Genomic DNA, 16,017 nt, shown 5'->3' with positions numbered 1-16,017 from the left:
GCCATTGTGTTGGTTGCTCTGCCATTGTGTTAGTCACTACCTTCCCTTGGGTAGATGTAAAAATACTTGTTTATTGTTAGTATTTAAATAATAGTTAGACACACAGGGCCTTTCAGGTTTCTAAATTCCTTAGAATCCTGTGTTTCGATGTCTAACTAATTTAGACCACAGCTCCTCGCTGTTGTTTGTCATACCTTCCCAGCTGCATGTAACAAGAGATGTAGTGTTCATGAATAGAGCAAGCCCTCTGTAGCTTGTAAAAGCACTTACTATCCAGTTAAACACCCATGTGTTCCCAATGTTACAGGTGCGTATTTGCTGTGTTTTTTATTGCCCCAGAGACAGGTATCTATTGTTACATAAACAAGGGATCTAGTAGCAAATGAAATTTGAGTATTTCAACTTGCTGTGGTCTAAGACTTAGTATCCCTTTTAAACAGCTTTTAGACTTCACAAAGGCCATAATGACAAACATCAATCTATTAAGGAATGATCATTACTTCTTAAAATATACAGCAACTACCAAGAAAATCTGCTCTCCCTTACCACCTACGACTTAAACTGTTTGTGCCCCTCCCCTTGCTAGCTCCTGCATCCACCCCTGTTGTTTTCACTGTAAAATTATCAAAAATTATTGTTTGCTTTCTGAATGTATACAGTGAAATAACAAGGTTGCTAAACCTTAGTATTTAGTATGTACTGTACATATAGTAAACACTCATTGATATTGTTTTGTATGTTTTAAATCTATCACATTCTGTATTAAACTAGTATATTAAAATTTATTAATTTTAAAAGCTAAGTAGAGATCCAAGCAATAAAAAGTAGTGAAACAAGAGATGATACATGGTATTACAGCATACTCATAGAAAATCTCTACATTGGCATGTTATTATGATCATTTAGTTCTATGCCAAAGTAGGGATATTCCCACCCAAGCTATGCTGTAATACCATCATTTATCCCATGCATTTTATTGCTTGGATCCCTACTTCATCTTTAAATTAATAATTTGAAATATACTAGTTTGTTTATAGCATACAGGTACACATGGGTGACTGTTCTATTAGAGTAACTGCTGTATTAGAGTAGTTTATGTTAGCCAGGGGATGTGCCACTATTTTATATTTTCATTGTGCTAGCATTATGACATCTAATATTGAAGGGGTGTGTAATCATGATAGATTATTAGGGTCTCAGTGCTTGATAATTATTAATCAACAAAGATCACATGATCTTTGTTGATTAATAGACATGGCATTGAACCTATCGTGAAATTACAGTTACCTACTGAGCACAATAAGTTTGCAGCATCTAAATATGCTGCTCAAAGAAAGTGTTGATAGGGAAAATTAATACCTTGATATGGTTTCATTGCAACAAGAAGATAAAGAGCCTGATTGAAAAATAAAAGGAAAGACAAGGCGCAGGAAGCGTACTCATCGGAACCCCAAAGACACATCCCACTAGTGAGTTATCTATTGTAGCATAAAATGCTAGTCATTCACTGCTTTGTTTGGGCTCTAGCCTTGCGACTGTGGCCAGGCAGTGAGACAGGCAGACAGTGAGGCAAAAACTAGAGTTTTGGCAAGTTGTTTAAATTCTATTTCCAGCTACCCTTTTGGTACGCATCAAAACAAAGTTAACATAGCCGTAGCCATACTACAGTCATACCACAAAGGTTTTACAATAATACTACAGTATAAGAGTAGCCATACTACACAGTAATATGCTTCGTACTATGGCTTGGTTCTACGCCTAACTACAAAAGTATTACGATGTATACATTTTGTCTATAGCTGTTCTAATTTATACTGTAGTATATATGTACTGAGATACAGTAACATTATATTTCCTTCTCCATTCTGTAGGAAGTCAGGCAGCAACCCTGTATACGTGCATAGCCATTGGCAGTATAGACAAGTGTCATGGTATTACGACTCTACATCAGTTGAAGCGACTCCTCACGGCTTCAGTTCAAGACACCTAGCACTGTTGCGTTGACAATTAGTGTTCCATGTTTTAATAGTTACGCATTGCAGCCTTTTACATGTCACATTGGTCATGCAGTGAAGGAATTTGGGCATTAACTATTTTGTGATGAAAGTGAATTACAACACTGGGACATTAGCTATAAGCTAACTAGCTATAAATGTCAATTTTTTTACAATCTCACTGTAATCATCATAAAATTGTTATTACACTAAGTTTATGCAACAGCCAAAGTTTCCCTGTATAATAGTTTCTCGGCAACAGCACTGTGTTGTGTTGGGTACAAGCTGTCCTCATTACTGTTTACTTTGCTTGTGCCAATACTGGGACTTTCCCTGGGAGTTCCCCATGACTGTTTGCATGCTTGTTAGCTAATTGCACACATAGTGCAATAATTGCATATACTGCAATTTGTAAAAAGAACTGAATTGTGGACTGTACATGATGTATATAATTGCGAGGTCTTCCAGTGGTTCATTTGGATCGTGAGAATTCCAAAATGACCTAGTAAACTTGTCAGTGACTTGACCCCACTACATACTGCATTGTTAACACCGTGCATGTCTTAAACTTAACTCTTCCAAGTACCCATTTAAAAAATAAGTTTATAGCATATACCTTATTTATTCCAAAAATGGCAATATTTATGTTTGGATGTAGACTGAATAGAAAACTACGTCAATGTCCTAAAATTAATTATAGCATTCGTTTGGCTCAATACTGGTTAGTCCTTTATCTATATTACAAGCCATATGTGTGCTGTGCTCAGTGCTAAACTATACACCTCACTGTGCTACCTTGCCTAGTAATTTTAGACCTTACGTACGCATGTAGCCAGCTAACTACAATAAAATATTCAATTATCATGCAGTACGATAGTACTGTATAGTAAGAACTGCAAAAGAGTAGGCGTGGCCCACAAAGTAACATCACCCAAAAACCAACCTTAATTTTCCCAGATGACAATGAGGCAGTATTGGTTAGGTAAACTTAAGCCCAAAACAAGCTTTCAGATCAATCTGAAAAGCTTTCAACAAGTTACTACGGAATTTAAAATATATATATATTATGGAATTTTCTACTGTCTGACTGCCTGACTTTGGCTTCTCTTCGTGGAAATCCTCCGTATTTCACATAGTGGCTATTTTGATTGATTTCAGAGGTGCTTTTCAAGCAGTTCTTGAATCATACTGCTGTGTAACTGGTTGAACATAGCTGACAATGAAGCATAGTGGATACTTTACTTTTCAGATGATAATTGATATAGCTGGGAACACGGTGTTATTTCAGATGCAGCATGAATGGGTTCACCAGTCATAATCATTATTTCCAAAAAAAATTAACAAACTAGTACTGGAATTTTGAACTAGAGTAGGAACCATAGCACATCGATAAAAAGTACTGAAACAAGCTGGAGTAATACACGATATTAGATCACAGTAAAACAATAAGAAGTGCTATATTCCTACTGTGCTCAAATACTTTTTATCGATGTGCTATGGTCCCTACTCTAGTTGAAAATTCCAATTTTTGTGTAGTTGTAAAGATAGGTAGGCACAAACAAAAGTTTATGAATGTGTGTTATAAGCAAAAATAGTGGTTGCTTGAGGACGAGGTGTACATCAGGGATTTCCGAGGGGATTTCAGCTCAAAGACACCTGTGTAGCTATTAGAACAAACACCTAACACACACATATTAGCTTATACATACTCTGAAAGTGTGGATAGTAGCTGATAGAATAGCATCTTATAGTTTCTGATGTCCTGCATAGACAGAGTTAGTTCCATGTGAAAATCACCAAACACCTGTGTAGAGAGAAACAATACAGCATAGCAAGAATAAAATAACTACATAGCTAGCTAGCACTGAGCATACAATGATCAGCTATAGTTGCTTCCTACCCATCTAAAATGTGGGGTAGCATGATCGTAGTTTCCATCGCACTACTTTGTACTAAATGTTGTAGGACGATGTCAAACTACGATACTTTTTACTTCTGCTATTGTTAAACTTCAACTACGTTTGTGGTATGGTGCGTGGGTATGTCAAAGGCTACCACCAGTGTTATAAATAAACCAGTTTACAAATAATTGTAACATGGCTATGTACCTTGTTTTGGCCACACAGTCTCACCACTAAGTAGTTCAATGACTTTAAACAAAACCAAATACCAGACCCACACAGGAAGTCACAGTACAAGGCTAATATATCAAGGACTGACAAGGAGGTAAATCATTCTGGAATGAATAAACACACAACAGTGCACTCGTCTGAATGAATGGGGAAGCAGTACAAATGCTAGGCTGTATTGGTATCTGTATACCACCCGCACATTTACCAATAAATTAAGCTAACCAAAGCTATTATAGTGCTGCACCACTCAACAATCAATATCAGACACTTCAGCTACACCCATCTAAATGATCCGAAGCAGACAAGCAGTACAATGACTGGAGTGATTGGCATCAATAATGGCACCTAGTTGCTCGTACATGACAAACACGCTACCAATGAATAAACTTGCTATTTTTATTCTGTAAATTTAGACTTGCACAATTGTGTCAGATTTGGTCACAAATATTATAGTATACAAAACTTTGTCAATCACTTTAATAGAGTATGCGCCTGTTGACAAAATAGTCTAATAAAACGGTCATTTAGGCATTTGGATAATCTACTGTCCGCTGTATCTGTAGTGTGAGCCTTTTATAATAGGCATAGTACATGTGTAACTACTGTATAGATAGCTACTATGTATATACAGTATTAGTTGTATACAGTATGGTATGAATAATTATACAATGTATGTTTTACTATCTATAGAGTGGGAAGAACGTACTACATATTGCAGTAGAATACAACAGTTTTGAAGTTACCAAGTGGATTATAAACCAAAATGTTGTTCCTGTGGATAGTACTGATAATGTGAGTGTAACAGTGTTTGTGGTAGAACTGTATGTATGTACGTGTGTATGTAGTAACAATTTTTGTTAATTTATAACTGATGTTTAAAAGTTGCTATGCCTGTATAATTGTGGTTAGATTTCTACGTAATGTACTATTATTTATTTAATTTATTTATTATAATTTACTGGACACTGGACAGACAGATAGTGTCTGATGCGTTCAAGGGACCAGTCCAAAAGAATACATTACAACCATACATATTACTTCTACAGTGATATTTACTATAAAAAGTTGTCAATCAAAGAGTCGAGTTAATTATTGCTTGTAGCTTGGATTTGAACAGGGGTAGAGTGTTACTTTCAATTAAATCACTAGGTAAATCATTTCAAACTCGTATTGTTCTTTGGGGAGAAAAGATCTGACAGGGCTTGTTTCAGTACTTTTTATTGATCTGCTATGGTCCCTACTCTAGTTGAAAATTTTCAATATTTGTGCACTTGTAAAGATAGGTAGGCATAAACAAAAGTTTATAAATGTGTGTTATCAGCAAAAATAGTGGTTGCTTGAAGACGAGGTGTACACCAGGGATTTCCGGGGGGGTTTCAGCTCAAAGACACCTGTGTAGCTATTAGAACAACACATAACACACACACATTAGTTTATACATAATCTGAAAGTGTGGATAGTAGCTCATAGAATAGCATCTTATAGTTTCTGATGTCCTGCATAGACAGAGTTAGTTCCATGTGAAAATCACCAAACACCTGTGTAGAGAGAAACAATACAGCATAGCAAGAATAAAATAACTACAAAGCTAGCTAGCACTGAGCATACAATGATCAGCTACCTACCCATCTACAATGTACGTGGCATAGCATGATCGTAGTTTCCATTCCACTACTTTGTACTAAATGCTGTAGTATGATGTCAAACTACGATACTTTTTACTGCTGCTATGGTTAAACTTCAACTACATTTGTGGTATGGTGCGTGGGTATGTCAAAGGCTATCACCAGTGTTACAAATCAGTTGTAAACCAGTTTACAACTTATTGTAACATGACTATGTACCTCTATTTGGCCACACAGTCTGACCACTAAGTAGTTCATTGACTTCAAACAAAACCAAACACCAAACCCACACAGGAAGTCACAATACAAGGCTAATATATCAAGGACTGACAAGGAGGTAAATCATTCTGGAATGAATAAACACGCAACAGTGCACTCGTCTGAATGAATGGGAAAGCAGTACAAATGCTAGGCTGTATTGGTATCTGTATACCACCCGCACATTTACCAATAAATTAAGCTAACCAAGGCTATTATAGTGCTGCACCACTCAACAATCAATATCAGACACTTCAGCTACACCCATCTAAATGATCCGAAGCAGACAAGCAGTACAATGACTGGAGTGATTGGCATCAATAATGGCACCTAGTTCTCGTACATGACAAACACACTACCAATGAATAAACTAACTATTATTATACTGTAAATTTAGACTTGCACAATTGTGTCAGATTTGGTCACAAATATTATAGTATACAAAACTTTGTCAATCACTTTATTAGAGTATGCGCCTGTTGACAAAATAGTCTAATAAAACGGTCGTTTTGGCATTTGGATAATCTACTGTCCACTGTATCTGTAATGTGAGCCTTTTATAATAGGCATAGTACATGTGTAACTACTGTACAGATAGCTACTGTGTATATACAGTATTAGTTGTATACAGTATGGTATGAATAATTATACAATGTATGTTTTACTATCTATAGAGTGGGAAGAACATACTACATATTGCAGTACAACACAACCGTTCTGAAGTTTCCAAGTGGATTATTAACCAAAATGTTGTTCCTGTGGATAGTACTGATAATGTGAGTGTAACAGTGTTTGTGGTAGTGACTGTATATATGTACGTGTGTATGTAGTACCATTTTTTTGTTATTTTGCAAGTGATGTTTAAAAGTTGCTATGCCTGTATAATTGTGGTTAGATTTCTATGTAATGTACAATTATTTATTTTATTTATTATAATTTACTAGACAGACAGATAGTGTCTGATGCGTTCAGGGGACGATTCCAAAAGAATACATCACAATCATACATATTACATCTAGTGATATTTGCTATAAAAAATTGTCAATCAAGAGTCGAGTTAATTATTGCTTGCAGCTTGGATTTGAACAGGGGTAGAGTTACTTTCAATTAAGCCACAAGGTAAATCATTTCAAACTCGTATTGTTTTTGGGGGGGAAAAGCTATAATTTTGTAATAATCACAATCAGTAATAGGTATAATGAAATGTAGAGGGTGGTACTAATGGGTAGATTGTTGGGTTCTGGTGAAGTAAGGTGGTAGCTGTACTGCTATAAGATGGTAATTATTAGATTTGTAAACATGTGTAGTCTTGATATGTGTCTACAAGTGGTTAAAGTGTGCCATGGTAGCAATTCCAGCATAGAAGTAACAGAGCTTGACCAGTTATAATTCGACATTGTCCATCTTGCAGCTTTTGTCTGTTCCTTTTTGAATTCATTAATGTCTTTCAGTAAATGTGGATCCCACACTGTAGAACAGTATTCTAGAATAGGACGGACCATAGAACTAGCTTTGGTGAATTGAGAGCATTGTATAGGTTTCTTCTATGGTTATTTGATGTGAGGAGAGAAGGAAATTTTATTGTCAAGCATTCATTACTCCTAGAAACAAATATCCAGAAACAATTTGTAATAGTTGATTCTTAATTAAGTTAATATGCTGGTTGTAATTGTGATAATACATTGATGTACTGGAATGAACCTTTGCTAACAAAGTTCACAATGTCTCATCCTTCCAATGTTATCACAGATGTGCAGAATGTTCATTGATCTCTGGAGGTTACTTTCTGGAATAGAACCTGCAACAGTGATACTAGCAGTTCCGTAAAACATGTCATTAAATGGACTTTTCTGCCTAGACTACATTATATGAAGTTTAACCAGTTAAACTAACTTAATTTAGCGACTGTTTACAATGTGGTTTTTTCTTTGATGGTGTGATACTGACCTGATGGTAGTGGGCTATGTGTGAGTCACTTTTAGTGTAGCGAGCACAGTTGGTATCACTAACATTCGTGATCAAGGATTGAAAAGGTGGCAATAACTAGAAATGGGGTGATCATTAACTGGAGAATAATTGTTGTGCATGTGTCGGACAAAAGGCACGTAGAAAAATGTCAAAAGGCATGGCAAGGCTGTTTATGAGTGTACGCTGCTAGCCAATGATAATACCACAACGCGAGAGAACTTAAAAATGCACTGAATTAGGACTGGGAGCTCATGACCCACCTGGCGATACCAGCACTTAGTGAATGGCGGAAACTGATGAGGAGGCATTTTACAGCAACACTGAACACCACGGCAGTGGACCAGGCTGCGGAAACAGTATCATGTCCAGCATAAATAACGGTAAAGGCGATGGTAGATGACGGCAATGGACAGAACGGGTTGTAGCAGCAACACCAAGCAAGAACCATCGATGAACGACATCATTCCCATGCTGGTTAGAGAATTCAAGGTAAGGTGGTGCAGGGGTTGATCCGGTGCTGATTTCACGGTACAATGTACTCAAGCCTAGATTCAGTTCACAGTGTGCAACTGGTAATCTGCCAAAAGAACTGGAATCACAACAGTATACAAGAAAAAAGCCATACCAGAAAAATTCAGAGCCACAATGTATACACTTAACATACCTTTACTTCCAGTTATCTCTTCTATAGCATATCTTGGAGGAGTTTTTGCTCGTTTGATGATTTCCCACAGATCTCTCTTCAGTGAACTTTTTGGATATGCTATACCTGTGAATCATCATACAGTCACATACTGAAACAGTGACAGTATATGCAAACTGCCTTACATTTCTTATCTAATCACTCCTTCAGCTGTGCTTTTTGCCACTTTTGCTTTAGTTGCTCCTCCAAATAGTGACTGCAGTTAATACAGTAATGTTTACAGTTGACAAATTTAACACCTACCTGTGATAATTGCCATTGTCCAGTACAATCAGACAATTAGCTGGTAATGCTGGAAGTAACCTTTCTTGAAACCATCTTTCAAAATTCTCTGCATTCATTTCTTGATGGTAATCTGCTGCAGATCCTTTCTCGGCTTTAAAAACCCAATCACAACCTGAAAGAACAACTGCATTTACTGGATACTTGACATCATAGAAAATTACAGGGAATCCATCCATCTTTACCACCAGCATGTAAGATAATAAAGTGCTCTCCTTTACCTGATGGCTTGCTATGTATAAATTAGGTTAAACAAGAAAGCTACAATGTATTTAACCAACCTGACTCCTCCTATAGTCCCCCCAGTAGTCTTATCAGCCTCTACCCAGGCTCTGGACCTTCCATCATTTGCATTGGCCCAAGCCTCATCCAAGTACACCACTGGTTTTCCTTCAGTTCTGTTGTGCCTCATTCATCTCAAATATTTATGACGCTGGTGGACTATGCGGGGCTGCTCATAGTATACCCTGCATGTATGTGTAGTAAAATTAAAACACACAAACTGGTGCAATGCTAACCTCTTGTCATTAATGGTTTTATGTTTGAATCCGATATCCTTTAATACCCTCCTGAGTGATGTTCTCCCCTTGGAGAAAACACCATCATTCCGAAGTTTTGACTGTAGATGGAGTAACAAAGTCAAAGGCTCGAGCGTTCAAAATTCACCCACCAAAATCTTCGACAGTGATAGATTTTCTTTCTTGTCATACAACAAATGTATCTTTTGTCTGTCTTTTTCTTGGCATAGAAAACCCACCTTTCTTGCTGTACTCCATCCTCGTTCTTACAATAGATGACTCTGAAATCCGTACGTGGTGAAATGAATACCAAACCAAGCTGCAAAGAAAATATTTTATACCAGTGGCCTTCGAGATTCTCTGCTTCACATTGATGGAAACTTTAGACTTCTTTGCTTCTTGCTCAAAGTACAGTAGTCCCATAGCTTCATGAGTAGAACCTTTGTTTGGCTATTTAACCTCTTTTCAAGAGGGTTTCACTCTGCACTCACTGACGCTGCACTGGACGCCATATTTTCGACAGTTAAGTGCATGCCTGTTACATGAGCTTATGAATAAATGTGTCATGAACATCATGTTTAAAGCCTTTGATCTTGTATGACTTCTTAATCAACAACCGAGGATTCAGCTCAGTGTGAAAGTACTATAGACAATAACACCCCTGGTGCAAGTTCTGAAGTACACAACTTATTGATGGAAGGTGAAAATGATGATGATAATGTCCCTGGAACAAATTCAGAAGTACAAGCCTCAGTGATGGAGGGTGAGAATGATGTGAATTTTAGTGATGACATCTCTGTAGCAAGTTTAGAAATACAGAACATACTGATGGAGGGTGAAAGTAATGCTGACCCAGGTAACAACAATCCTGGAACGAGTTCAGAAGTACAGAATGAGGGTGAAAATACCTACAACGATGGAGCACCACAGACAAGTGTGAGTGTCATTGAATCAGTAATTGCTAATGGTGTGACAAGCAGTGACTCAGATACTGACAGTACACTGTCAGCAAGTGAAACTAACTCTATTGATAGTAGCTCGGAATTTTCTCCCACCCCTTTGAAAAAGGTTCGTACTGCAACTGGTCCAATTGAACTTGGCAATAGTATGTTTTTATGCCAAACTATACAACTGCAACAATTTATTGATCAAATAAATGTAACTACAGAATGCTACACACCAGAGTGCGCTGGAAAACTTATCCCTATAAATGTAAATTTTTTAGGACTTGGTGGGTGTGTAGTGATTACATTTAAGTGTAGTGGTTGTGCTGAACGAATGATTGGTTTAACAAGTTCTGTTAATGTTGCATTTTCTCATCTCCTGGCTTGCAGTTTGGCTGTACAAGTTACTTTTATAGCCAGTGGCTCAATGCATTCACAGTATAATAAAGTTTTGAATCAAGGCTTAGGGATGGCAGCAGTTACTACCAAAATCTTTTATGAAACAATTAAACTGTTGCATCCCATTGTGAATACCATGGTAACTGAGATGTGTGAAATGGCTAAAAGTGAAATGAAAGCACTTGATCCATGAATGGTTGACTGTTGGCAGCAGGTAATCACGACTTCAGATGGAGCATGGTTGAATACAGTCAAAACTGTACATTCACAATAAGAAACTATGTCAACAATTCTTTGCTTTATTTTGTACACTTGTGCATGCACGAAAAGGACAGGATCAACTGTATAATGGTGCAGAAGGGCATGCAGCTGACATTGAACATGCTAAATAAGAAAGTATGATTATAGAAGTGCAGTGGCAGATGGAGACTTATCTTCAGCAAAAGCTTTTAGGATGTATTACACTGATACACAAAAATCTAAAGTAATGCTGTGTGGTGGTCATGTTGCACGCGCTCACACTATGCATCTCAGAGAAATTGCAAAGCAAAAATCTTTCCCTGAAACAATGCCAGATGCACTAAAAGAAAAATTTCTTGAAGTTACAACAGTAAAATGTCACTGTCCAAAGTGACACAAAAAGATATGTGGCTGTCTTTCCAAGTCTTTTGTGTGTGGCACTCGAACAAACTTTTTAAATTGTTTATTGCAAGCAGAAACTGATTCACAGTTTTTTTGCAACTCGTCTACTTGCTTTAGGGAAGTGTCATTCCCGTGACATTCATACTTGGGAACGGGTCAGTTGTGATTTTCATGGTATGAAGGCTTGTTCTTGTGGTAATTGCAAAGGTGACACTATGGAGTGTGAGGGTGAGGATTACCACTCCAAGAACCCTTTGACATATCCATTTCATGTGCTTGCTTATGAGGTTGAGTGTTGTAACCATGCATCACTGGCCCCACGAATTATTCATTCCAATTAGGGAAAAGCTATTCAAACTACCCAGAGGCCAGTCACAATGTTCTAGTAAGGTATCGGTCAAAGGACAAATACCTCCACAGCATTCACTACATACTAAGCACCAACATGGGCTTAATGCAAGCCAACATGACCTGGCTAAATAAGAAATATGGGATGTCTTATCATTGGTTGCTGGAATTGTTTTATCAATTAAAATTTCCTTTGTTTGATGGAATGGCAGCAGCATTACAGAGTGGGAATAAAGTCCATGCAAGCAACCTTGAAAAGAAGCAAGTAGAACAGTCTAAAGAGAACTGTACTAGCTGGAAGAAAGCTTATGTTCAAGAGCAAGAAGAAAGGAAGCAGTGGATTCACAGACAAAGGATTCAGCACACTTATGAGTCAGATGAAGAAGAAGATGATGACAATGACTTGGGTGACAGCACTCACAATGAACAAGATACTACCTCTTCAAGAACAGGGGAAATGTAAGTGTTGATCAGTAAAATGAAAGGTCAAGTTACAGTCAATGGTTTCGAGGATTTAGTGGACAGCTCCTACTGTGAGTTCATCTATCTGGTCCACACGTATACATTATCTCTTCTTCAGAGGCTGTAGCTGTAATCTCATCTTCAAAAACAAGTTATCGCTTTTTCTTCTTCAATTGGCAGTCACGATGGCTAGTTATTCTGAACCAAACCTGACCTTTGAATTGTTTTCCTTTCCTAGGACTATGATCTTCAGATTTTTTGTGCTTGTGTATAATTTTGATTTTTCTTTGTACACATTTTTGATTTCATGTAACCCTAGAGGATTTTGTGCCAGTTTTTGAGCTAGTGCTCTAGTTTATGGATCATGAGTTTAAAATTTGTGGGGAGTTTAGCTGTCCTTCGACAGGAAGGGAGTTATTGCTAAAATTACCAATCAAATGTACAAAACTATAATTGGTGTCACGAAGACAAGCCGAAAGTTCACTGTAACAACTGTGATTATTATTGTCAGGACCAAAGAATTGTACAGAGACACAACTTTTATAGGGTACATCACGTGAGCTTAATTATATTACATCATTACAATTATGATTAGCTGATAATCAAATAGTTAAGTCCAGCTTAGTGCAGAATCTTGATGACTCTCCCAGGGGGCATAAAATAGTACGGTGCAACAATCATCCTCAAATGGATCATAAATGGCCTTGCGAGCCTCTATTGATGCTTTCTTGGTCTTTTCTCTTCACAGCTTCTATCTTTAATATTATCATCTTCAAATTCAATCTGTTGCTTTGCAAGAGTTCCTGATGAGTCCCTTTTTGTACAACATTGCAACACAGGCTTATCAGATACTATTGTTTCCAAGGGAAATAAATGATTAATCGCTCGAGAAATTATTCACTACCCAGGTAGTAGTATTTCAGCAGATCTAACTCTAGAATCACTGCTAGGTATTAAACACAAAATCCTCCCAAGTTTCCAAGTACTCCTAGGTAAATTATTGTCTTTCACAATAACAATACTTCCTTCCTTAGGTTCCATAAGACTCTGTGACTTAGGATGTTTTTGTTTAAGAGGAAGTTTTTCTCTAAGACTTACTAAGTATTCCTCTTTCCATACCTTCCAAAATAAATCAACTTGTTTTTGTCCTTTTTTCCAAATTTCTAATAACTTTGTAGCAGAGTCTTTGCTAGATTGAAAATCTTCATCACAATGATAGTCAGTATCACTGAAATTGCAGAGTCCAAGCTTCTATTGGTTGCTAAAAAAATGTCCAGGGGTCAATGTAAAGCCAGAGCCTAGATCTTTGTAGACATATGTAAGAGGCCTAGAGTTGAGAACCGCTTCTATCTCTGTCAAAAGAGTTGCTAATTGCTCCAAAGAAAAGTGCTTTCTGCCTATTGATTTCCTCATGCATCTCTTCACTAGACCAACCAATCTTTCATAGAAACCACCCTGCCAAGGGGCAAAGGCAATCGTGTACTTCCATTTAATACCTTCTGCTGAAATATAGCTCATCACTTCTTTGTCCTTAAAAACTTTCCTCCATTCTCTGTCCACAACTGTATGTACAAGCTCAAATTGAGGAGCATTATCTGAAATGATAACATCTGGTTTGCCTCTACGGGAGACAAATCTTCTTAAGCAATTGATAAACTGGCTGGCTGACAAATCTAATGTCCATTCCAAGTGTTTCACTCTTATCGAGAGACATGTAAAAAGGCAGATCCAAGTCTTCTTCAAATCAGATTCATACTTCACATTGATAGGTCCCAAATAATCCAAACCCGCAAGTTGGAAAGGATCAGATCTGGAAACTCGTTCCCTAGGCCAAGGCGGCATAGATGGGAGTCGAAATGATATCCCTTCTAGTCTTTGACACAATAAACATTGAAACAATACTTTTTTGACTTCCGCTCTTCCTTGTGGAATGCAGTACTCTTCTCTTATTTGGGCCAGTGTAAGGGCAACACCAGCATGGATTAATCTACAATGTACTTGGATTAATCTACAATGTACTTCAGTAATCAATAAGCCAGTAAGGTGTTCTCTTCTAGGAGAAGTAACTTAGGATGTTTTGCACTCTCAGTTAGAGTGGTATTTAAGAGTCTTCCGTAACATCTCAGTATACCTAAGTCATCAATCTTCAGTCCAAGTTGCTGTTTCAAGCAATAAGACTTATTCTCCTCAATAGCAGACAACACATCATGAAACCTATTCTGTTGAATACAATAGATCCACAATAACATAGCCAACTTGATATCATTTGCACATATGAACTGTCCATCAGACAATGAATTAAATATCTCAGCCAACAAAACATATGTCTTTCCAATAATCTCTCTCCTTAATTCTGATAGTACATCCCATAGTCGCTTCTTCACAAACTTTAAACAGTAAAAAATCACTCTGAGAAGGTTTCGTAAAGTGGAATATTTCGTTTCATCAAGTCCATATACAGACAATTTCTCATCCTGTTTACCATGAGTCACGACACTAGAACACTCATATAACACCCTTCCAGTCTTAGTTTCTGCTTCCACATCTTGTAGTACTGGCTGTGGAGGTTGCCACTTAGGCCAAGAATCATGTGAAGACATTAGCCACTCTGGACCACTCCACCAAAGTCTCGACTGTTCAATCTCAGGTACTGTTAATCCCTGAGTTGGAAAATCAGCTGGATTTTCACCTGATGGTACATAATAAAATAAATCACCTTGCCTTTGAATTTCCTTCACACAGTTATCCACGAACAATGATAGTGGTTTGCCAGTTCGAAGCCAGTACAAAACACCAGTAGAGTCTGTCCAGATTGTCAGTTTTGAAGAGGGGATCTTCAGTTCCCTAGTGACAAAATTAGCAGCACGAACTCCAATAGTCACTACCAATAACTCTAAATGTAGAAGAGTAATTTCCTTCTTAGGCTTTTTGCTGTTTTCTGTATCAATCGATACCAATCTCAGTTTTGAAAACACTAAATTAACTTTAAAATTATCCTGATACTCAGCACAAAGATAAATCACTGTGTGCCATATGCCCTTTTAGAGGCATCACAAAACACGACAAGTTCATATAGTTACAAGTATCACTCACATGACCAATAAAACAAGGTACTTTCAGTTGTGAGATTAGCTTCAACTTCTTTAAGACACTGTTTCATCTTTTGTATAACATCTCAGGTAATTGCACATTCCATGTTAGTCCCTCTTTCCACAATTCTTGGATAAATACCTCGCAATAGAACAACACAGGAGTAACCAAACCTAAAGGATCAAAAATTTTACCAATAACTTTCAACACTCCCCTTTTAGTAGGTGATACATCTTCATCAGAAAGAGTGACACCTTGAATTTGTAAAAGGTCATCTGTACAATTCCACACTATCCCAAAGGCCTTCACAACACATCCTTCTGATCTCTCAGCAGTTGGTAACAAATTCAAAAACTCAGTAGAATTAGACATCCACTCTCTTAAATTCATACGTGCTTTTTGAAAATTTCTTTTGACTCCACATATAGGCGGATCTAGGAGGCACTGTCAGGGGGGGCCAAGGGGGGGCAAAAAGTTTTAGTGTACAACAGTGTCTATCCCACTAAGAGGAATTCTAGTACACAGGTTATACTTAGTTGCATAACTATATTCAGTATAGCTGGATGAATGATAGACATACATGTACAATTGTAAGATTGTAGTTAGGGAAAATTTTTAAAAATTAGACCTCCTAGGTTTGGATTTGAGAGCA

The 16,017-nt window shown here is 37.3% G+C and overlaps 3 protein-coding genes across 3 annotated transcripts in view; 1 reads left to right on the top strand and 2 right to left on the bottom strand.

The window, feature by feature from the left end:
* Positions 1–16,017, top strand: part of LOC136256562 (uncharacterized) — a 396,868-nt gene that overhangs the window by 67,968 nt on the left and 312,883 nt on the right. The window contains exons 6-7 of the mRNA XM_066049542.1: positions 4,817–4,918; positions 6,684–6,785. The gene's annotated coding sequence lies outside the window, so the exon portion shown is untranslated. The remainder of the gene's footprint in view (positions 1–4,816; positions 4,919–6,683; positions 6,786–16,017) is intronic.
* On the bottom strand, positions 8,819–9,374 carry LOC136258668 (uncharacterized). The gene is made up of 4 exons (XM_066052043.1): positions 9,244–9,374; positions 9,127–9,194; positions 8,924–9,077; positions 8,819–8,876 (listed from the first exon to the last, which is right to left on the bottom strand). Exons 1-4 carry the CDS (start codon positions 9,372–9,374, stop codon positions 8,819–8,821), a joined length of 411 nt encoding a protein of 136 aa, XP_065908115.1.
* LOC136258581 (uncharacterized) lies at positions 14,303–15,755 on the bottom strand. Its single transcript, XM_066051950.1, has 2 exons — positions 15,507–15,755; positions 14,303–15,271 (listed from the first exon to the last, which is right to left on the bottom strand). Exons 1-2 carry the CDS (start codon positions 15,753–15,755, stop codon positions 14,303–14,305), a joined length of 1,218 nt encoding a protein of 405 aa, XP_065908022.1.

This window comes from Dysidea avara, chromosome 1 (assembly GCF_963678975.1).
Source record: "Dysidea avara chromosome 1, odDysAvar1.4, whole genome shotgun sequence".
NCBI lineage: Eukaryota > Metazoa > Porifera > Demospongiae > Dictyoceratida > Dysideidae > Dysidea > Dysidea avara.
The sequence above is the reverse complement of the archived record's forward strand: the minus strand, read 5'-3'. Positions and strand labels throughout refer to the sequence as shown.

What these genes read in the sequence shown, in the direction of transcription:
- LOC136258668 (XM_066052043.1), bottom strand. Translation starts at nt 9,374, where the DNA reads ATGAGGCACAACAGAACTGAAGGAAAACCAGTGGTGTACTTGGATGAG. An exon ending in GGGACTATAGGAGGAGTCAG is followed by an intron (nt 9,195 to 9,243) that starts GTTGGTTAAATA and finishes ATTTATACATAG; the next exon opens with CAAGCCATCAGGTAAAGGAG. An exon ending in TAAAGATGGATGGATTCCCT is followed by an intron (nt 9,078 to 9,126) that starts GTAATTTTCTAT and finishes TTGTTCTTTCAG; the next exon opens with GTTGTGATTGGGTTTTTAAA.
- LOC136258581 (XM_066051950.1), bottom strand. Translation starts at nt 15,755, where the DNA reads ATGAATTTAAGAGAGTGGATGTCTAATTCTACTGAGTTTTTGAATTTG. An exon ending in CTGTGTTGTTCTATTGCGAG is followed by an intron (nt 15,272 to 15,506) that starts GTATTTATCCAA and finishes GCTGAGTATCAG; the next exon opens with GATAATTTTAAAGTTAATTT.